Raw genomic sequence first — 23,892 nt, forward strand, 5'->3', positions numbered from 1 at the left:
AGATTAATAATTGAAATTAATATTTATGCTTCTAGCATTTTCTCACAGTTCCTAGTCACAGCATCATTTGTCACCATAGCGTCATTCAGACGTAACGCCTTTCCATCTTACTCTTTAAAGTGCAGCATTCTACCCCTGATTCGTCTCTGAGACTACATCTTGATGCAGATCAGAGACAGACTGAAATGTTAAGGGGATTTAGACTCCTTTTCCCCAGGAATAAGCAGCTGTTAGCTTGTTAATGTTGCTTATCTTAATAACTCATGTACCAACTGTTGTCAAGTTAACTCTTTCATAATAGAGGCTGTTAATGTGGATGAGGATGAGGTTATTCGAACAGGTCTGTTAACAAACAGGTCATTATTCATTCTTAGACTACAACAAGCCTTTACTATAATTTGGCACTACAGACAAGAAGGAATTCTGTGATACAAATGTTCATACTTACAGTAGACCAGGATGTTTGTTTATACATTTTTTAAGTTTTCTGAAACAAAGATTTTTGATGTTCAGACACGTCTGAAATGTATCTCTGTATGCAATGAACACATTTTAGACACCTGTGAAAAAAAAAAATCTCTAATGTTGTATTCAGACTGGACACACTTGGTTCGCTTAAAGTGAACCAGAGGTCGTTTTTCCCGATAATCCGGAACAAATTTTCAGTCGGAATAGACCCGAGTGGACCAGGAACCGCTCTCGGAACCATCTTTGGAGGTGGTCTCGGTTTATTTCCAATCGGACTGAGCTTCGGTTTGCTCTGAGATTTTTCAGTCTGAATACAATCCGTTCCCGGAACGGAACAACTGAACCAAATCGGCCACCGTAGCCTACATTAACAAAGTAGGAATGTAGCAACAAATGCGTCGCGGGCAAATGTAAAGCAAGCAATGATTGTCATGTTGTTAGAATGTTTATTTTAACACAGCGGAAAGCAGTTCTTATATGGTTTTCTATGTATTCTTACGCCGCATGCGCAGAAAGGCTCTGCTGTGACGTCACCCTAAAATCTACCTTGTAGTTCCTTACGAATTCTCTTAAAAGCTTGCCATAACACCACATCAATGAGACAAATCATTGAAATGTGATCAGATGATGAATGGAGGCTCATCAAAACAATTTTTAACATGATACACATTGCTTCTTACTGCTTTCCCGACAATCTATATGTCTTAAACAGTTATTAGTGTACCTTCTTAGCTGTCATCTTGTCAGTAGCCACCCTGCAGGATGCCTCCACTGGGTCATATAAGCAGGTTAAATGTGTTAAGCCTGACCTTGATACAGATGTTCAAAATTTGGGAGCAAAATATAAAGTTGGAACGAATTAAAAGCCGACCTGGGCTTTTAATTCGTTCCATAATCCATCATTTCTGCCTTTAATTGCTTTGCCCCGCCTTCCTAATTCTTGACCAATCAGTGAATAGATCCTTAGTCACGTGGTTTTGTTTACAAGCTTTAGTCTGGACCAGGAAAGTCCCCTTAACGGCAGTTGGAATACAGACCAAACGAACTGGGTCCAGACCAAACACTTTTCTTTGTCTAAATACACACTAAAACATGCCGTTAAGGCTTCTTTAAGTTACGTTAGGCAACATTTATGGCACCCTAAGCACAAGACATTTCATTCAGACTCAAACTGGTTACCCACATCTGGTTCGACTGGTTGAAGTGGTTATTCTTGTTGAAGTGCTGTAAACTGGTTTAAGGAGACAGTTTTTTTTTTATTTAGCATTTGCTCACAGTGTAGTATTGTCTGCCTGCCAAAAACATTTGTGTTTGAGGTGTTCCCTTTGCTCGGGTACGCGGTCCACTAAGGGGTGTGACTTGCTCGCTTTCTTATCTATCACCCTTTTCTCTGTCTTGCTGGTCGAGTTTCAATGAACAAGAAGAGAATGGTTTCAACTGTCTTTAAACTGAGCAGTATCATTTTACTTGTGGACACAAAAACTGTATTACTCAACAGCTTTCATCAAAGAGTCAGATAGAATAGAAAAAAAGCATTTTAGTTGCACTAATGTCTAAAGCAGTTATTCACACGCAACATGCAGTTTTGATTTTAGATTCTTTTTTACCTCTCAAAGGGAAAATAAAATAAAATCCTTATGAAAAGCGTGTCGGTTTTTATTGTAACTCTTCCAAAAGAGGCTCTGACTTTAATGTTGGCAATTTTTTTTCTCCACATGGACACATTAGGGTAATGAATGCTTTACTTGCCCAGGTTGCAATGCATGGAAATGCTAGCTTAGCACTTTGTCTGTTTGGTAGCTGAAAAAAAAAAAGTCTCGAGTGCTTTTGTGGTTCCTGCTGTCTTAACGACAGGAATGTCTTTAAATGGCAAATGCTTTGGAGAATGTGAGAATGTATCAAAAAAAAAGGGGGTGGTGGGCACATTAGCCGTAAGTGTTCACAGATGTTACTGAAAGTTCATCAGCTCTGTATACACATGTGGAAAAACATTTTCCTGGCCTGATTGCAGACACAGGGAGCACGAGGCTCAGTGTTTCCTCCTGGCTAATTTACTTGTTTGTGGCCTTGAGCATTAGAGTCAATGGCTTGCCTATTTCCTGCTCTGAGGGTGTATCTGTACACGCACTTTAAATGTTCTGCTTATCATTTTTCCATTTCTTTCTTTTTTTGTGTTGTAGGTATCTGCATTGCAGTGAAAATTTACTGTTGGTTTAATGTGGTCAAGTGATGCAGTTATATGTAACCGCACTGTGTGGTTGATCAGATTGTGTGTTGCCACTGAAAATAATGAAGTGTCTTTGTGGAACAGTTGTCTTTTTCCAATAGCTTCACGTCTGTTTTAGTCCTGTTGAGCAATGGTGACCTTGGCCAGGCTATGTAGAACTGAAATATATACCTTTTATTCCATAACAGCTACATGGCTGCCAAGTCACACCCTCATTCCTCTCTCCATACAGTTCAGGTTGATTGATTTGAACACAGGCAGACATAAATACTCCCTGTTGGCTCCTCCTTTCATCAGAGGCAGCTTAGAAACAGCGCTAGAGCCACACACTAGTAACAATAAACTTTAACACTAAGCTGCATTTGTGGTATGTTGACAAAGACTACTAATTAGGTAGATTTTTTTTCTTATTCACTATTATTAAGTAAATGTATATAACATTTGAATTAATTGCAGCAATAATAAATTATTTTTGTTTGCAGTGTGAATGTCAAGGGTAGTAACTTAGGGTTATGTTTTAGACATGTTTTACACAGTTTAATGATGCACTTTCTGATGGAAAAAAGAGGGCTCAGTTTGAATGACTAGAAATCTTTACATGTAAACTTGTGACATAAAATAGATGATTTCTGTAGTTTGACATTAGTACTCAGCTCTATAGTGGCCTCGACTGCAGGTAGGATTAAGTGCTTCTTGGGTGTCACCTGGAGTGACTCTTGACCACATTGCACCATCTATATGTGCAATGTGGACTCCTTTATAAAGGCCAGTCTTGTTTTCCAGTTCAGTTTCACCAGAAGCAACTATTTACTCTGTCTCACTGAAGACAATCAGGATGCTGCCTCAACCATTAGGTCACAACTGAACAATGTGACCATTCACAGAAACCTGGAAGCACTATGGTTAGAAATTTAGGTTAAACTGACAGGAAGTTCTACTGCAACAGATCTTTGGTATGTAGGTTTGAAAACCCAGGCTCAAGACTCAGTCTGACCATCATGTTTTTTGTGTTTTAAACATGTTCTTTAACATTTTTCTGATTATGAAGGACATATATTAAACAATTTTAAATTCTAAACTAAAACTTCACTTTTTAGAAAAGCTTTTAATTCTCAGTTGTTGGTGGCATCTTATTTTCTTTTAATTGTTTTATTGAATTCGTATCTGTCTATGTATTTTATTGCCTGTTGTAATTTCATGCTGTTACTTTTAAAAATTTTAATTTGCTCAATTTAAAAATTTCCCTTTATCTCTTTTATTGTAAGGCACTATAGAAATAAAGTTTTGTTCATTTGCTCATTCATTCATTCATTTATAAAAAAAAAATAGGCTCAAAATTGCATTTCTGAGTTTTTCTTCATTCAAATTGTCTTGAATCAGAAGCAGATGAAAAAATGCTGTTTGAGTGTATTTGTGACATAAAAAATACGATTGGCAGGCCACAAGCTCCCTGCCTCCTCCGCTCCATTCTGATGCATCCACTTATAGATGACTAGATCCATGTGTGTCTTCGTTTTCCTTGTCTGAGCTGGGGATTTGGCTCAAAACTGTGTTACTGGATAGCTCCAATATTTGCACTGGCAATGTTAGGTCGGGGTGTGAGGGGCTGTAAACTGGCGGGAAAGCCAAAAAACAGAGAACTCTCAGTAACAGAGAGAGTAAGAGAGGCGTGGTTGCTCTGCAGCAATCGTCCTGCCCACAACTTTCTAATAAACTCCTGCCGCTTTGCAGAAACTATGTCCTAGAAAACAACAATTTTTTGATTTTGACTAAAAACTGGCAAAATGAAAAGACTACTAGGAACGCTTTAAAATAGCTCAAGAGATGATCAGAATGGGTCTTTAAAAAATAAAAATAGACCTTAACTCAGAAAAAATAATTTGATGTCTGCCATTGTTATGTCAGGTGATCTTAAATTGGCTTTAGCTTAACAGTAAGCCCAGACATGGCAGCTGCAGCTTTCACCCAACAGAAGCAGTCACACTGGTTATTCACAGAGTGTGTTTCATACTATAGCAAAAGTGAAAATCATGCTGGAGGAAACAGTGAATAGTACTCTTACTTCAGGTAAATTTTGTTCATTTGAAAAGAAAAAGAAAAAAACAGCAAAAAATGTAATCCTATTATGGCAGTGCGCACATAGTTGAGACTCGTACCATGTTGAACACGGTTAACAAAGTATTAGTGTCTGTTAAGGAAATCCCTGTGGTGTGTTTTGATAGGAATGCTCCAGGGAGATCCCCTGTCATCCCTGGACACACAAATATCACCCTGTGTTTTTAAAGAACTCAATGATGCTCAAAGATTTGATTTAGAGATTTTTTTAAAGTTATTGTTTGTCTAAAGAATTAGCAGAAGAAACAATACTGACTACATTATTGAACATGAGTAATATGTTGTTTAATCACAAATGAAGCTTCTGTCTGTCTCCTCTTTTACAGACGGCAATAAGTGGAATGACATCAAAGTGTGATTTGTATTATTTTCTTTCTAATTGCTTCTCTTGTATTACAGAGAAACCAGGTCCAGAGAGGAAGCGTATTAAAAAGGAACCCACTAACACCCGGAAGGCGGGGTTGCCGTTTGGAATGGGGATGCCAGGGATCCGGGCCGGGTATCCCCTTTCTGAGCGGCAGCAGGTGGCCCTGCTTATGCAAATGACGGCTGAGGAGTCCGTTAACAGTCCAGGTGCGTGCTTATCATTTAGGCCACGTCTTCTCTGGATTTGAAGGGGACAGGAAAAGAGGATGAGAGGGCATTTTATATGTGGACGTAGTGTGAGGGATAGCATTAGTGGGGAGTTTAAAGTGAGTAATGAGGGGATGAGTCACAGGGATGTTTGTTTTTGGTGTTTAGTTGACATTAAGCAGGATGCCTAGGTTTTGCTCTAATCCAGCCGTAGCCTTCTTTTTGGCATAATTGTTCTCAAATTAATGGATTCAATCTTTTGTTACAGCTGTAATTTCAACACACTCAAACAGGAACAGTTATTGGTTCATGTGCTTTCCCTCAAATGCACTAAATGGAAGTGAAACTTACTTTCCACTTTGTTTTGAGTTATTCTGGTTTATTGTCATTTGAGGCAAATGTTAGCACACAGGCTAAAGCAAGACGCTTGCAGACATTCAAATAGTAAATATTTTCCATCTAAATCCCAATCATTCATCAAAATTTGTATTATTCTTTCAGAATTATTTAAGATATGTTTATTATTTTTAGACATGCGGTTCAACATTTATGTAAAAACCTTATAATAATTGTCAGAGTCAACATACCTGTTGCATGGACTGTTATAGTTTAAGATTATGTAGTTTTGTTTGCATGTTTTGTTTTTTTGTCTTCTTGTGTGTCAGTAGATATGAACACAGATTAAGTCAGAGCTTTAAATGTCAGTCAGGATCAACGGCCATACAAACTCAATAATGTAAATGTGATAACAGATTGCATTTCATCTAGCAAATGTGATGAGATGGTTCGATCAAGGCCTTTTGTTAATGAAGCATGACTGCCCCCTTCTGTCAGACAGCAGTAAAGCAACGACTCGGGAATTTAAACCAAAAAAGTTTCCCCAACTTTTGATTCTGTGTCAATATTTAAAACGACACATTCTTCTTCCAGATACAACACCAAAGCATCAGTCACAGTCCAGCCTAGGTCAGAAGGGAACGCCAAACTCTGCATCTAAAACCAAAGACAAAGTAAACAAGCGAAATGAGAGAGGAGAGACGCGATTGCACAGAGCAGCAATCCGTGGGGAGGTACGCCGCATCAAGGAGCTCATCAGTGAGGGAGCTGATGTGAATGTAAAGGACTTTGCAGGTGAGAGACGTGGAGTTTATAGAGTAGTATATTATCTTACATACTGTATACACCAATGATAAAGCAACCTTTGCATCTAGGCTGGACTGCATTGCACGAAGCATGCAACAGAGGGTATTATGAAGTGGCCAAGCAGCTGCTGGCAGCCGGTGCTGAAGTCAACACCAAGGGTCTGGATGATGACACTCCTCTGCATGATGCGTCCAACAATGGACATTTTAAGGTAATAACAAGACTTTTTGTCTAGATTTGATCAACAGAACTAACAAGGCACCAAATAGGAAAGTATTATGTAAATAGATTGTTTTACTACAGATATACGTATAATTGCAATGTCTAAATCAAATGGCTCCAGAAAATTAATATGGGATTTTTTTTGTTTGATTTTTAAGTAGTCAAAAACTGTGCTTGTTTATTCATTAGAGCTATTCCCAAATACAAAGTACATAAGTAACTTAAGTTATCAAACAGAAACCATTTCAGGCTACATTTTTTAGAAAATGAATCAGAAAAGATTAAAGCCTTCTCAACTAAACTCTTAACAAAAACCGGTAACACTTTATATTAAGATTCCTTAACAAGCTCTGTTAACACATTAACAAGCATTATAAATGAATTTATAGGGTGTTAGTAAGACATTTATTAGTACAATAAGTCTAATAAGGTTTATTAAATTACTTGGTTAACACATTTACAAGCATTATTATTAGGATGTTTTCAAGATGCTAATGATGCATTTACTGATATTATAGGTGCCTAACAAATGTGTCAGTGTTAATAAGCTTAATAAGATTTATTAACAACCTTTGTTAACAAATTAAGAAGTATTATTATTGTTTGGGGTTCTAGTAAGATATTTATTAGCATTGTAGACGCCTGACACAAGCCTAAGTGTTCATAAGCTTAATAAGTTTTATTAATTAACTTAACAAATTAATAGGCTTTATTAATGTGTCAGATGCTAGTAAGATATTTATTAGCATTATAGATGTCTTGCAAATACCTGAAAGTGTTAATAAGATTTATTAACATCTAAAGTCAGACCATTGTCTTCTAAATCCATATTACTAAACTGCTTATAAGCTTTACAAATGTATTAATTAACTCTGTTAATAGTTTATTAATTGTTTTGCAGCACCTCATCTAAAGTGTGGACGTTTTTTAGCACAAACAACCATAAAGCATAAAGATTGTAAAAAGAACTTTATGACATTAAAACAGACTAAACATACACAAATCGTTCTGTAAAAGATATATAATAATTTAATTCAGACAAATAAATTTTTAAAAAAAACATATATACTGGTGTTGGATGACTCTAGCATCATAGCTATAAGGATAAAGTATTAGCATCTATCCTGAGTGAAACATTCATTGCAAATCCCATCACCAGGAGACAATTCTCTGCATTCAATGCCAACTGCATTAAACCACTGTTGCCTTGCTTCAAAGTCTACTAGAAAGTTGCACAAGCCAGTCATTTTTGAAGAACGAAGACAATAAACCTACAGCAGCCATGCTAAAGCTAACACGCTAACCAATGAGTTATATCATATATATGATATAACTCATTGACGCTAACGACCGACCGGTACAGAATCAAAGATGGGCGGGGCTTTTTTCGTCACCTGTGTGAAAGCAAAGTCTAAGAGGCCATTCAATTGGCGGAAATCGAGCACGCCTGCTTTGCTGATGAGTTTGATTGACAGATTCATTAGCCAATGGTGACATTAGTTAACCTGCCCATCTTTGATTCATAGATGGGCAGGTTAGCGTGTTAGCTTTAGCATGGCTGCTGTAGGTTTATTGTCTTCGTTCTTCAAAAATGACTGGCTTGTGCAACTTTCTAGTAGACTTTGAAGCAAGGCAACAGTGGTTTAATGCAGTTGGCATTGAATGCAGAGAATTGTCTCCTGGTGATGGGATTTGCAATGAATGTTTCACTCAGGATAGATGCTAATACTTTATCCTTATAGCTATGATGCTAGAGTCATCCAACACCAGTATATATGTTTTTTTTAAAAATTTATTTGTCTGAATTAAATTATTATATATCTTTTACAGAACGATTTGTGTATGTTTAGTCTGTTTTAATGTCATAAAGTTCTTTTTACAATCTTTATGCTTTATGGTTGTTTGTGCTAAAAAACGTCCACACTTTAGATGAGGTGCTGCAAAACAATTAATAAACTATTAACAGAGTTAATTAATACATTTGTAAAGCTTATAAGCAGTTTAGTAATATGGATTTAGAAGACAATGGTCTGACTTTAGATGTTAATAAATCTTATTAACACTTTCAGGTATTTGCAAGACATCTATAATGCTAATAAATATCTTACCTGCATCTGACATATTAATAAAGCCTATTAATTTGTTAAGTTAGTTAATAAAACTTATTAAGCTTATGAACACTTCGGCTTGTGTCAGGCGTCTATAATGCTAATAAATATCTTACTAGAACCCCAAACAATAATAATACTTCTTAATTTGTTAACAAAGGTTGTTAATAAATCTTATTAAGCTTATTAACACTGACACATTTGTTAGGCACCTATAATATCAGTAAATGCATCATTAGCATCTTGAAAACATCCTAATAATAATGCTTGTAAATGTGTTAACTAAATAATTTAATAAACCTTATTAGACTTATTGTACTGATAAATGTCTTACTAACACCCTATAAATTCATTTATAATGCTTGTTAATGTGTTAACAGAGCTTGTTAAGGAATCTTAATATAAAGTGTTACCCAAAAACCTTACAAGGAACATCTCTCATTAAAAATCTCTTCATAGTGATAACAGATTACAAAAATGAAAAGCCCCACTACGAAGAAAACTGTGTTTTTGGAGTTTTTAACATGTTCGTGTGGCATTTTTCTGATGATGGATGATATTTAGGAAGATATTTAGATGAATGATATTTAGAAAATTTAGCTCAAAATTGCTTTAGGACTCAGATGAGGAAAACGAAGACGTACATGGATCTAGTTGTCTACCTGTGGATAAATCAGTATGAAGCAGAGCAAGAAGACTTTGGCCTGCTTATTTTCACAACTGAGAGCTTTTTCCAACTGTGAGATTTTATCTGCTTTTGATCTATCACTATTTGAGTGAAGAAATACCTATAAACGCAGTTTTAATCTTAAATTCTTTCATGCATCACGACAAAAATACTACCAGAACTTGATTTTCATTGGAGTGGGTCTTTCAACACAACCTTTAGTTGTTGACGGAGGAGTTTTATAGGTTTTCCTGACAGGAAAAAGCAATTTGTGCATATTATATGTGAATTTACCTTATTAATAAATATTTGATCCATTTCAGGTGGTTAAGCTACTTTTACGTTATGGAGGGGACCCACGACAAAGCAACAGGAGAGGTGAAACCCCACTAAAGGTTGCCAACTCTCCAACTATGCTGAATTTGTTGCTGGGGAAAGGCACTTACACCTCCAGTGAGGAGAGTTCAACAGGTTTGTCATTTAATCTCCTCTGATACCAAATTACATTACTTATATGGCTCTAAAACTGTTGAATAATTCTGCTTATATTTCTGTTTTATAGAATCTTCAGAGGAGGAAGATGCCCCCTCGTTTGCCCCTTCAAGCTCTGTTGATGGCAATAACACAGACTCTGAGTTTGAGAAGGGTCTGAAGTTAAAAGGAAAAACTGCAGACGCTCCCAAATCTGCTGTCACACCCGTCAAAGATGAATACGAATTTGATGAGGATGATGAGGAGGAACGTGTCCCTCCTGAAGATGATAAACACATTTTGAAAAAAGACTTCAGAAAAGAATCGGTTACTAAGACCAACAGCTTCATCTCCATACCCAAGATGGAGGTTAAAACGTATTCCAAAAGCAACTCGCTCACACCAAAGAAAACTGTTAGGCGGATCATCTCTGACAGTAACAGTTCAGACGAAGATGATAGAACGTTGTGTTTCACACCAGCGCCTACGCCGCGGCAACAAGCCCAGCAAACAAATACCAAGACTCGGGATTCTGCCAGCATGAGCTCAAAACAACAGAAAGACAAAAATAAAGTGAAAAAGAAGCGAAAGAAGGAGAGTAAAAACAATGCCAGTAAAGAAGTACGGTTTGGTAAAGTCAACGACAAATTCTGTACGTCTGACTCAGATTGTGGTGACATGGAAAGTGAGGACGATAAGGGCTTAAACAGTATAAAGGATCCCTCTGCAATGAACCTGAAAGAATCTACTAGTTTAAATGCATCATCCTCCTCCTCTTCCCACGGAAACTTGAACTCTCAAAAACAAACGCCATCCCTAGCAGAACAGCATCCGAAGCAGTGGAGGACAGATGGCTGGAAGACCGTGTCGTCTCCTACGTGGTCGGATGTTAGTTCTCTTTCAGATTCAGTCAGAACAAGGCTATCCAGCGAATCGGACTACTCCTCTTCTGATTCCAGTGTGGAATCAATCAAGCAGATCAAGAGAAAAGGGCACGATAACAAAAAGAAAACCAACAATCTGCACACTAACACTGTGGACAAGAAAAATTCTGACCTGTATAAAAACTCTGCTGTGGAGAGTGCCATCTCCAAAGCTGATGTTGATGGAAAAGTGCTGAAGAAGCATAAAGTGAAACACAAGCATAAAAATAAAGAAAAGGACAGAGCTCCCAGCTTAGTGCTCAATCAAGACATGAATGAGAAGTTTGTCAAGAGCTACTCTTTTGATTTTGATGATTCCAGGCAGAAGTCTTTAATTGTTGAGTTGGAGTCACCATCTGAGAGCAAAGTGAAAGCATCCAAACACGACAAAGAACATGCAAAAAAGGAGGACAGGCTTGCTAAAAGCAAGTCTGAGGAGAAGGATTGGTCATCTGGAAAAGATCTTCACAGACCGGCAAAAGAGGATAAAAACAAGAAAGTAAAAGACTCCACCAAAGACAAGGCAAATAAAGAGGAGAGGGAGAAGCCTGTCAAATGTGACAAGGAGAAAAACTTCAAAGAAAAGGAGAAACCTAAGGATGAAAAGCAGAAGGCTCACAAAGAAGAAAAAAAGAAGAAGTCCAAGGAAAAGTCCTCAAAGACAGACAGAAAGAGTGAGCTTAAAGAGGAAAAACATCTAAAGGTGGAAAAGGAGAAAAACAGCAAAGACGATAAGGAGAAGTGCAAGAAAGAAAAGGCACTGAAAGAAGAGTCTGAACACGAAGGCTATGATGTTAACCGGTTCATGAGCCTTGAGGACACAAAGCTCAGCGCATCTGATGACCATCATGACCGATGGGGCTCTGATATGTCCTCCGATTCTTCTCTCTATGGAGAGGACAGCTGGGATACTCCTGTCAAGGAGATTAAAGAAGTCAAGGAATACAAATCCAACAACACTGTCAAGCTAATTGTTGAGACCGTTAAAGAGGAGACGAGGAGAAAAGAAAATAAAGTCAAGGAGAAGAAGTCGGATCACAGTGACAAAAAATCTGAAAAAGAGCCTTCATTCAAGAAGAAAGAGAAGGACCCTTCAGAAAAGACAAATGAAAAGAAAAAGGACTGGTCAGAAAAGCAAAAATTCAATTCCAGCCACTCAGTTGACAAAGAGAAGAAGAGAAAGGAGTCTGTGGACACAATAAAAGACAAAAAAGATAAAGATTCGCTGGACAACAGTCGTGATCGAAAAGACTCGTATGAGTTTGTAAAGGACAGAAAAGACCAAAAAACCAAACAGGAATTAGTGAGAGATGAATATGGCAATGACACATTTTTTAAAGACATGGACAGTGTTGGAAAATCTTGTGATACCAGAGAAAGAAACCCTTCTGGCAAGGAGAAAGAAAAGAAAAATGAAGGGGTGGAGAAAAAGGAAAAAACTAAAGCCGACAAACACAAAGACAAAACGAAAGACAGGGGAGCTGATCAGGAGAAAGACAAGAGTGAGCGAGGCTCCACCGAGAAAATTGCCAAGGAGAAAGACGCAGAGCGAGGTGGAAAAGACAAGAAAGAAGGCATTAAAGACAAACACAAGGACTCACACGGTAAAGACAAAGACCGAAAGATGTCTTCAGAACAAACAAAGGACAAAAAAGAAAGGGCGTCTCAAGATAAACATGCTGACAGAGAGAAGGATTTTCAAGATTTAAAGAAGGACGAGAGAAAAACAGAAAAAATCCGTGAGAAAACTTGGTACAAGATAGCCGACATATTCACAGACGAAAGTGATGATGACGATGATGGTGACAGCTACAACAGTGGTGTTCTACTTGGGTCAGAGTCTACTAGAAAAGATTCTACGCCTGATCAGGATGAGCTGGATCACTTTCCTCTAGAAAAAGTTAGAAAATCATCCATAGAGGCCAAACACAGCACTGAAAAAGCAAAAGACAAAGAACACAAGGAAAAGAAGAAAGACAAGACCACCTTTGACACAGGTAAAGAGAGGAAAGGCTCCCTAGAGAAACACAATAAAGACAAGAAGGACTTGGTGGACTCAAAATATAAGGAGAGGAAAGATAGGATGTCCATAGACTTAAATCAAGACAAGAAAAATAAGCAAAAACTGTTGGAAAAGAGGGACACAAGTGAGGAAAAGTCAAAGAACAAGTACAAAGACAAACAAGACCACTGTAAGGAAAGGAAACCCTCAAAAAGCAGTGAGAATGAGAAGTCTCTTTTAGAAAAGCTGGAGGAGGAAGCTATGAATGACTACAAGGATGACTCTAATGATAAGAACAGTGAAATCTCATCTGATAGTTTCACAGATAGAGGTCACGAGCCAGTGCTTACTGGTTATTACAACTCTGTCGGCCTGTCTGACATCCCAGAGGACAGGAGAGACTCCCTGTCCATTACTACACCACAAGACAAGTTCCGAGACAGAGAGCGGCACAGACATTCCTCATCCTCCTCATCCAAGAAAAGCCATGAAAAAGAGAAGGAAAAAGTGAAAAAGGACAAAGGCGACAAGCGGGACAAAAACGGCGAGATAAGAGAAACCTATGGTCGCAGAGAGAGTTTACCTTTTGAGAAAGAGCCTATGCCTCTAGAGGCAGACCCTTACACCTTCCCATTCGGAGGCAAGGGAGATGACGACGACTTTGACAAAACTTTGGAGTTTGAAAAAGAAATGTCAAAAAAGGATAAAGAGAAATCTACTGGTGTCATCAGTGACAGGACAAAAGACAAAAAGAAGAAAGAAAAGCATAAAGAGAAACTAAAGGAAGAGAAGAATAAATACATGGATGGCTTTGGATCATTTAAACACTCCAAAGAGGATGTGAAGTCGGGGTTGAAGGACAGCCCCCAGGTTACCGTCCTAAAAGAAAGGTCAAAAGAACAAAGTCCGAAATTTGAATTAAAGAAAGACAGAAATCGAGACAATGTGGACAAAGACAACAGAGTCGATCATGGCAAATTTAAGGGCAAGGATGAAAATGAAAAGCTAACTCAGTCCAAAGACACCGTTCGAAAGGATAACCGTCGGGAAAAACTGTTGGTGGATGATGATGACTATCAAATGACAAGTTTTGGTCAGATGTTGAGTTTGAAAGATCAGGAAATTGGAGCACGCCTCAAGAAACAAAAAGAAAGATTCAAGCAGATGGAGAAGCTGAGACCTAAGTCAGGGGACCCTAAGCTCAAAGACAAGACAAAGTCCACAGAGGACACACGGAAGAATCGCAGTGATCTGTCAACAAAAAAGTCAAACTGCCTCGAGTCTGGTCTTAAAGAGAAGAAGCACAAAGACGTTAATCTCCCGGCTCAAATGATATCTCCAGGAAGGAAGTATCAACCTGCTGATAATCAGAACCCAAAGGATTGGTTGGCAGGTCACCAAATGAAGGAAAACCTTCCTGCGTCTCCTAGACCAGATCAAAATAGGCCCACTGGCGTCCCCACACCAACGTCTGTCATCTCTTGCCCCAGTTTTGAAGAAGTAATGCAGACTCCTCGCACTCCCTCTTGTAGTCCAGAAGATTACACTGATATTTTGATTGAAGATTGCCAGAACTCCTCAGCCATGACTTTGTCCGGAAATGCCTGCTCCCCAACTTACTTTAACAGGTAAGCTACTTACATTCTACAGTCTCTCTGTTTATTTCAGTCTCTTAATTTCACTGTCTATTTTTGATAACAATTCTTTTTTTTTTTATTCCAGCAGGTATTCTAATTCCCAGAGTTTTCAGGAGGACACCTGTCCAACACCTGCAAAGAACCTCCAGCTGCCACTCATTAGCCGCTCTGCGTCATCTGATATCCACAGACCTTTGGAAGATGAGTTCAAAACTGAGCCTGAGAAGTTTCTTCGACAGCAGGGTGATTCAACGGCTGAATTTGATCCTCCGTCTTCCGCTCAAGCACTGGAGAACAAATCAGGACCTGTTGCTCAGATGGGGTGCTTGTCATCTTATTTCTCCCCAATAAGAATGTTGTCTCCACGCCAAGAGCCGGTCCATCCTGCACCCGAAGAGGCAGCAACATCGCTTGCTGTTCCAGACATCACTGGGCACTTGCCTGAAAGTGTTTACGGTCATTTTTTGCCCAAACCTTCAACACCTGTTCACAGGCCGGATCCCCATGAACCGTGCTTTGACATAGCTGCACCCCCAACCCCAGCTCCCGCTGCTTTGCCACCGCTAGATATTGACGAAATTTCTGAGCCCCACCACAGTGAGCCGAATCTGGTCCTCTCAGATCTCCCTACTGTTACAGGACATGTGCAGGAAGGAGGGGATGAGGAGGAAGAAGGTGAGGACCAAGGCAATTTGGAAGAGAGAACAGACGGAGACGACTGTATCACGGAAGAGCAGGAACAAATGAGAGATCCTTGTACATTTTCCCCTCAAGTCGAGGACAGTCTAAGGAAAGCTTGGCGTGCAGAGTCACCTGACCTAGAGATCCATCACCTGTCCCCTTCACATTCTGTCCCTACCTCTGGTGAGAATTGTTTTGATCACAGCATGGGTTGGAACGCTGCAGACCTTAAATCTTCGCATGTGGAGATTGAAACTGCTGTGTCCAAAATAACCAGTCCTTACTCTAACTCTGACAATGAGATGCAGCCGTTATCTGATCCCCCCATCGTCACTGCCTCTTATGCTAACTGGAACCGGTGGCACAAGGACGAGCCAGAGGACTATGATGAGCATAAGGAGGCTGTGGAGGATATACCCTCACTAGAGAGGCCAGACACAACCATGGATGGGGAGCCCAACTATTTAAACACGTCATCATCTTGTCATAGGCTGGAGTCTTTTTTCCAAGACTGCAACAAGCCTATTATTGAAGATGTGCACCAGATGGAAACGGAGTCCCCTTGTGTTGAACCAGAGATCACATCGAACACACATACTTTCAATGCTACTCCTGATGGTCACATCACTCCACCCGTGGGCCCTGAGCCTGTGGTGCCCTGGGCAGATCCATTTTCTGCTGATACAGATGAACTAGATGACTTGGGTCCGTTCTCTTTGCCTGACTTACCTTTACCAGACAAATCAGAAGAGGTGGAGTCCCGAGAGCCTCAAATATCTGATCAAAGCAAGATTCAGACCCACATTAGACACACTATTACTGACAGAGAGGACTCAGACATAATGGAAATGGAATTACCAAGCATAGGTAAAACGCTGTGTCCCACAGGAGAACTCAGTTTAGAGGACCCTGCTGGACAAGACTTGGTCGTACCATCCCCACATACCACCTTCCATCAAGACTTGGACCTTGAGCCTCAAAGTGTTCCCATCAGCAACTCTTTGCCTCTTAACCAACAACAAAGCGGTATTTTAGAACAACAGCAGGCATATGGAGAGGATGAGGAGTCAGATGCCAGCATGGTGTATTCATCTGTAAAATCAGATCCTGATCCATTATATCACATGCAGCCACTTCCTGAATTGTTGCACATGTCGCATGATCCTGCGTCTGCTGTAAAGCCTAATAATACAAGACAGGTGGACCTGCCAGAGACTGTCACAGAGTCAATGCCATGCAGTCCTCTTGGTCAGCTCTCTGTGGCAGTCACAGTCTCCACACTGGAGACAGAAGACACCCAGGAGTCCACGCCCAAACTATCATCAGTTACTCCAACCACTGTGTTGGATGTTCCCAAGAAGGTGGAGGAAATTCCCCAAAGAATGACCCGAAATCGCGCCAAGAACAATCCCCCTGCTGCTGCTGCCCTTCCTACCTCCAACATGACAGCTTTGCCTGCTGCTGCCCTTCCTCTGACAACCAGTCCAGTAGTGACCATTAATACAGTCCCTGCCACAACTCCAACACCCACCTCTATCTCTTCACTGTCATCTCTCAAGAACAACTCCAGTCTGACAATTTGCTCTGCTGCATCAAATTCCATCCCGCCAGTGTCCGTACCTCCGTCAGTGACGTCTCCATCAGTCGTTCTCACTAAGACAAAAGGTCGCCCACTTCCAGTGGAAGAAGAGGAACCACACACGCAGCACCCGCGGAAGAGGAAATTCCCACGATCTGCTGGACAGCAAGTTCAAGTCCAGTTAGTGAATACAGCCATGCAGCAGACCAGGGAAATGATTCAACAGACGTTAGCTGTTGTTGTCAATGCCATCAAACTGGATGACATTGAACCTTACCACAGTGACCGGTTTAACCCTTATTTTGAGTACCTGCAAATAAGGAAGAAGATTGAGGAGAAGAGGAAGATTCTGTGCTACATCACCCCTCAGGCTCCACAGTGTTATGCTGAGTATGTAACTTACACCGGCTCTTACCTGCTGGATGGCAAGCCCCTCAGCAAGCTACACATTCCTGTGGTAAGTTGGAAGGACTTAACTAAGCCTTATTCACACTTCTAGAACCTTTCACCAGATCTAAGTGTTTGGAATTAGTCCTGAAGTTCCAAGAAACTTCTCTATGGCATCACCAATCTATTCCATCTTTTTTTACGCACTTTTTTTGAATTTGTTCTTCTAAGTCTAAGTACCACCACATATTTGTGTCCTTGGACCAATACCTTGAAAAAGTAAGAGGCACCAGGTACAAAATAAATTAGTGCTTTTAACCCTCACCCTTCGTATGAAATGTCTTCCAGGGTCAGATTGGTTCCTACACTTAGTTTTTAGTCATAATTACTTTCTTTTTCTGATGCATGATGTGAATAAATTTGTCAAATCAATCGGGTAAAAAATATTTTGTTTCACATTTCTATTATTTTAAGAAATCAGATCTGTTTGATCTCTGGATCCATCTTCAAACAGAGATCATATTTAATGGGAAGTACCAGATGATTTGTGTTAAGAAAATGTGTTATTTTCCATTTAAACATGACTGCTGATGGATGAAAAGGGCTTTTTATCCCCTTTTTTTATGTCGTATTTTGTCTTTTGCTCATCAGATTGCTCCACCTCCATCGCTGTCGGAGCCTTTGAAGGAGCTCTTCAGACAACAGGAGGCTGTAAGAGGAAAGCTCAGGTTGCAGCACAGCATAGAGCGGGTAACACATTTTTTGGGGACTTTTATACGTGTGGTTTGTCCTTTCTAAATAGTTCCTATTCAGAGCTGCTCAGACATTTTAGAACACAGTTGTAAGACAGGAGCTCTTCTTTCCCACTTTAGAGCTAAAATGCACTAATGACAAAATCCAGCAAATCATCCTCAGCAGGTTCGTAACTAATCCTTTTGTTTCCATCTGTTTTGTTTTACTGTTTATAGGAGAAACTTATTGTTTCATGTGAGCAGGAGGTTTTAAGGGTCCATTGCAGAGCAGCCAGAACAATAGCCAATCAGGCTGTGCCATTCAGTGCCTGCACCATGCTGTTGGATTCTGAAGTATACAACATGCCATCAGAGAGTCAGGTAGAAGACAAGTGAAAATTCCAAGCTTAAGGTAGCAGCTAAATTGAATTTAAATATTTGTGTTATTAACATTTCAATTTGTCTGTTTTCAGGGGGATGAGAATAAATCTGTAAGAGATCGCTTCAATGCACGTCAGTTCATTTCCTGGATCCAGGACGTAGACGATAAGTACGACCGTATGAAGGTTAGTAGCTTAGATTTGTATTTTTACACTCAAATGTTGAGTTACTTAAACCTTTGTGTAAATTGGAATAATTAACACATTGCCTGTGCTTCTTCAGACGTGTTTGTTGATGCGACAGCAGCACGAGGCGGCAGCCCTCAACGCAGTACAAAGGATGGAGTGGCAGCTGAAGGTCCAGGAGCTAGACCCAGCAGGGCACAAGTCTCTCTGTGTCAACGAAGTGCCGTCCTTCTATGTGCCAATGGTTGATGTCAACGATGACTTTGTTCTTCTGCCTGCATGACACACCAGTGCTCATTGCTCACACATAGAGATGAAACTCCACCTGAGTCACTTCTTCTCAAAGAGACTTCGTTAAACAGAACGAATGGAAAGGGCTAGCAAGTTGAAAAAGAGGACTTTTCACCGGGAAAAAAAATTGCATTCTCTGGAAAAGAAGCAAAGATGAAAAACTTGCTTTTGATTCCCTTCCGTGAAGAAGGAACGTTTTTACTGGAGGAAAAGAAAAGACAACTTGCACTTTCATCCTCAAAGTTTTTACAAATGTGTTTGTCCAGAGTGTGAAAAGCAGACATGTTTTTTTGCTTTGAGGCTCTGAAGTCAGGTCACAAATCCTCAACGTTCAGGTATGGTGAGATGAGGGGACAGAGATTAATTTATTTTTTTTTGCCCCTGCATCAATATCCACCGCCACTGGGAGGATGCATCAGAGACGAGCTCTCCCAAATGCGTGGTGCCTGTTGAGAAGGAGTCTTAAGGAGGAGAAGCCTCCTCTGCTGATGCAGATTCTCTTGTTGGGCCAGGAGTCAGAGACGGTCCAGCGCAGACCCAGAAGAAGGGAAAGGAGCTGCGATGCACCATGTGGATCTTCAAAGGCTCCATGAAGCTAGAAGCACGCGCTGCTGGTTCTAGGGGTATAAGACGGTTTACCCAAGTGGATGCCCTTTTCTGCTCTTCCTGCAGCAGGCCAACTAAAACAGCAGTGCAGCAAAGCCCGCAACAGCAGAGGGGTTAGGACGCGTGCGCACGTCAGGGCCCATGCTCTGGGAGGAAAAGACTGACTCAGCAACCTCTCGACCTGTTTAAATGTGAGAGGACGAGCACGGATCCCTGAAGACAGACCGGAGTGTTTCTCAGTGGCTCTGCTCGCCCTAACTCGAACGCATCAGACCGCCACGGACTGCAAAAACATGACAGAACAAAACAAAAATAATGAATGTTGATATTCAAAGAAAACTATGGAGAAATTGTGGTTCGAAAGGAGGACGGAAATATTGTTTTTGTCTATTTCTTTACTTGGGCATTTCATTGTTTTTGCGGAAGTGACTTGAAACACTACAGAGCCAATATTAGTTTAATGGAAAAAAAAGTCAAAGAAAAGAGAAAAAAAAGTTGTATTGCGTAAATTATGTACAGTTTTTATATTCGTTAACCAATGTATTCTTGCTGCCTTCTAGATAATTTATTTTGCCACACATAACTGCACAGTTGTAAATAACCTCTGTACTGTATTATCACTCAGTTAAGTGTAAAGGAAAAAAAAACAAAAGAAATAAAAATATCTTTTTATGTATAGTTCACTTTCAGGCAGCACTTTTCCCTCTTCATATCCAACAGGCCAAAACGTCTACACTATTCTGTCAGTATCTGAAAAAACCCACAGGTAAATGATCACACCTCTAGATTCAGTCGACTCACCTGTACCTGAGTCAACACAAATAGCTGACAGGTGACCTTTGGATGAAACGCGCCTCCAACAGGCCGACCACCATATTGCCCCTATGATGTAGCAGAAATAGATAGTAAGGATTTATTTAAAAGGTAAACAGATCATAAGTATTAATTGCTTTACTATTTAATTATATCAAAATTTTTGAACCAAGAAAATGCCTTTTTCAGTAAAACAAAATGTACTCATTGTGGGGCAAAGTCAGATATGTGTATATATATACACATGTATGTATATATATATATATATATATATGTGTGGGGTGAAAAAGATGTCATTCACAAGTAAAACCTTCATAAATGTTGAATGTTTTTCTCATAACTTTTGCTTTCTATTTGAAGACGTTGGAATTGATTTTTAACCTCCACAAAAGGTGTCAAACGTTAAACTCTTGCCGTCTCGTCCCCAGAAACCGAAGAGCTGAACCAGTCTGTGTGTGTCTGTCTTCCCCTTGTCCAATGTTTTGAAAGCAGCCAGCCTCCCTGTTCTCCATATTCTCACTTGATGGCACCAGTGTTTCAGAAGACCATTTTAATTTTTCTCTTTTTAGGGTTAGCATGAGCCCCTAGGCCTTACGCTTGAATACGTCGTTGTTTTAAACATATTTCTTGGTTTTATAAGCAGGTAACGTTTCCTTATAGGAGTCCTGGATAATACCTGACTCAACCCACTATTCAGTGAAACCTTTAATGTCAAACATTTAGCTCCAACATCGTCTTACCGTTTAGATTTTAAGTTTCCTCTAACGAGGGGCTCACTTAGTCAGGGATTTTAGATGTCAGCCTGCTTCATCGTTTTTCATGTTTCCCGTTAGAATGTCAGGCCCAAAAGGACAGGTACAACTAAACCAAAAAAAAAGTGAATAGAAAATAACTCAAACAATCAAGGGGGAAAGAATAATGATTAGACTGCTGATTTTCTTGTTAAAAGTCCCATTGACATGTTGGTTTTGTGTATTGGATTTCTGTTTTTAGTGGTTCTGAAAAGCTTTCCCAAACCCAATGCATAGGCTTTCTGTCTGTCAGTGTTTGAGAGCTGCTTATGTGTCCTGAAGGCAATATGACCTGAAACTTAAGTTATTGACACACTGTCACGTTCAGCATAGTTGTGTATGTTTAGTCGCTTGTGTGTGTGATGGTTGTTGCTATTACTGTGCTAAATGTGTAGTACTGAGTCACACATCCTGGTTACATAAAAAAATCTTTTTTTTTACGCCTCACTTGTCTTTGGGGGGGAAGTTGTATCATCCACAGACTCCTTGTATGTTGAGTGTCTGTGTCTTTTTGTTTGTTTGTTTTGGCTATGTCATCTTTTTTTAACATTTTTCTTAACTTCTTCTGTTTTGTTTTTTAAAGTATCTAGTTACTAGTGTGTCAATCATATTTCTGATGGAGCAGAATGTAAACCCCCTAACAATCGATCCCCTGACAGACAGCCTCTCACTATTGTTTACAAGACATCACAAGCGTTTTTTATTTTTATTTTGTTTCATGCGTCACCGGTTTGTAGCAGTTTAAGCCCTGCCTTCATTCCTACTTCCACGATCGGCCATATCTGTTCACCTTAAAGGCTTGAAATGGTGACAACTGACAGGTGAACTCTCCTCCAGACTGCTGCATGCTGCTGTACAGAGCAATAGACTAATGGCGTCCAGAATCGGTTCCCCGGTGTCAACATTTAAGACGAATTGGAGAGGCAGTCCTCAGATGCACAGTTGAGCACTTGTCCATGGTGATAGATGCTAACCTGATCCCACCTCAGTCAGCAACAAATTACCTCTTCTCTCCTCAAATTCACTCACTTTCTTTATTTTAGGTTACCTTTTGCTTATAATACCAGATTTCCTTATATTGTATAGAATCACAATTTCAAGCCTTTCCTTTAAACCTAAAACCGTATCTGTTGCTTTGTTTTTCTCATTTTAGAATGGAAAATGGCTAATAAAAAAGCATGGAGAACTACTCTTTAAATGGTGAGAAATAACATATTTATTATCTTTTTATTTTTCTGACACTTGTGGTATGTTTTGAGTTGAAGTTGGTCTCCGCTGTGTAAATTTTCCTTGTTGTTTGTGAAAGAGACATACTGTACATAACTCTGTAAATAAAACCTCCCAGGACATTTTGCACCCTCCTCTTTGTACTAGTATTGCGTAGAATGTGGGGTTTTGACAGCAGCGAGCTGCTTGCACTCGCTGTAGGTGATTATGATGTAACAATGTAACTTTCTTTTCTTTTCTTTTTTGTACAATGTAGTTTATTTGTGTACATATTGTTGGAGCAGCTAAAGGGTTGGGAGGGTGGTAAACAAGGGGGTTTGTTGATGCTATTGTCAGTGCTGTAACAGAACTTTCAGTACTTTCACCTCTAGCTGTTGTTGATTTCCTAAAGAGATGTAAAAGAAAAAGACAAAAAAAAGGAGAGAAAATTAGTCTAGGACGGGGCTCGGGAGGGTATGGGAGACTAAAACTGAAAAGTAAAAGTTCTAAAATGTTATTTTATACCATTGCATGTACAGAGAGCGAGAACTGCTGTTGTTCCTCAGAGATTATGTTCGTTAATAAAATTTTGAAAAATCATCAGCCTTTTCTATGATTCTTGTTTTCTTTTGTTTGTTTCTTGGTTTCCTTAAGAAAATCCAATCAAAAACATATTTGGCAACCAAGCCAATGATATATAGTTTTTCAATTTACAAAGAGAAAATACACGTTTGATGCCCAAAAAGTAATTTTTCCCTAGACTGTTCTTATTATATTGAGGTTAGAATTATACCTTAATCTAGTATTTTGAGTAAAATGAATATGTAACTGATTTAATAAAATTGATTTGGGCAAGGCAAAACATCTTTACTTTTTAGCATATGTCTATTCAGGAGAAATTAAGCTATTACATCAGGAAATGAAATAAAAACTAATAAAAGCATGCTACATTACTTAAATAAAACCGTAAAAATGTCACCCTTGAACCAGAAGCTGTGGGGAAAAAATGCTGCTTAAATATGGTTTGAAGACAACTGTGGATCATCTGGTAAAACTGATGAGTGCGAAATAGTAGCAATTTAGGTTTACCACCTAAATTAGGTTTTTCTGCTTAAATTCTCTACTGAAGCTACTAGTTTATTTCAGAGGTCTGCAACCTGAGGCTCCTGAGCCACATGTGGCTCTTTCATCCCTTCATTGTGGCTTTTTGGCGTTAAAGCAAAATGGTAAATCATTTGAATAAATAATGTTTTTAGTTTTGGTTAATTTTGTTTAGTTTTTTTAAGTCTTGTGGTGGTATAATATTAGAATAAGCTTAATCACATATTCTGTTCTTCTGCTGTCTAGTAGCTGTTCAGAGGCAAAGTTCCTAAAGTATATCATTGCCTTTAAAAATTCATTCAAGTGAACACGCTGCAGCAGGATGTATTGTAGATAAATAGTTACATATAGAAAAATCCAACACTGCGAACTTCCATTATGGTGAATATTTCAAAATCAATGGTTTAATGATCACAAAACATGCCTCGTTCTAAACTGTGAAGTGAGACTTTGTGGCTTTCCCTGGGTTTCAGTCAGTGAGAAACTGGACTGAATAGTTTTAAGAAGTTTAAACTGGGCATACATTATCGGGGGGGGGGGGGGGGGGGGGGGGGTCCGGCCAGGCCCCCTTTTCGAAGCGCCAC

The 23,892-nt window shown here is 39.4% G+C and overlaps 1 protein-coding gene across 3 annotated transcripts in view; it reads left to right on the plus strand.

Annotated features, from left to right (window-relative positions):
* Positions 1–22,807, plus strand: part of ankrd11 (ankyrin repeat domain 11) — a 105,711-nt gene extending 82,904 nt beyond the window's left edge. The window contains exons 5-14 of one of the 3 annotated variants that reach the window (XM_011490010.3): positions 5,210–5,383; positions 6,314–6,514; positions 6,595–6,737; positions 9,847–9,994; positions 10,086–14,547; positions 14,645–17,273; positions 17,855–17,953; positions 18,172–18,315; positions 18,408–18,500; positions 18,598–18,783. In XM_011490010.3, coding sequence (XP_011488312.1) covers positions 5,210–5,383; positions 6,314–6,514; positions 6,595–6,737; positions 9,847–9,994; positions 10,086–14,547; positions 14,645–17,273; positions 17,855–17,953; positions 18,172–18,315; positions 18,408–18,500; positions 18,598–18,783 — 8,279 coding nt within the window. Of the gene's footprint in view, positions 1–5,209; positions 5,384–6,313; positions 6,515–6,594; positions 6,738–9,846; positions 9,995–10,085; positions 14,548–14,641; positions 17,274–17,854; positions 17,954–18,171; positions 18,316–18,407; positions 18,501–18,597 lie in introns of all 3 variants that reach the window. The other 2 variants (XM_023953418.1, XM_011490002.3) reach the window with 2 other exon arrangements.
* The last annotated feature ends 1,085 nt before the right edge of the window (positions 22,808–23,892 follow it).

The sequence above is a fragment of the Oryzias latipes genome, chromosome 3, assembly GCF_002234675.1.
Source record: "Oryzias latipes chromosome 3, ASM223467v1".
Lineage (NCBI taxonomy): Eukaryota > Metazoa > Chordata > Actinopteri > Beloniformes > Adrianichthyidae > Oryzias > Oryzias latipes.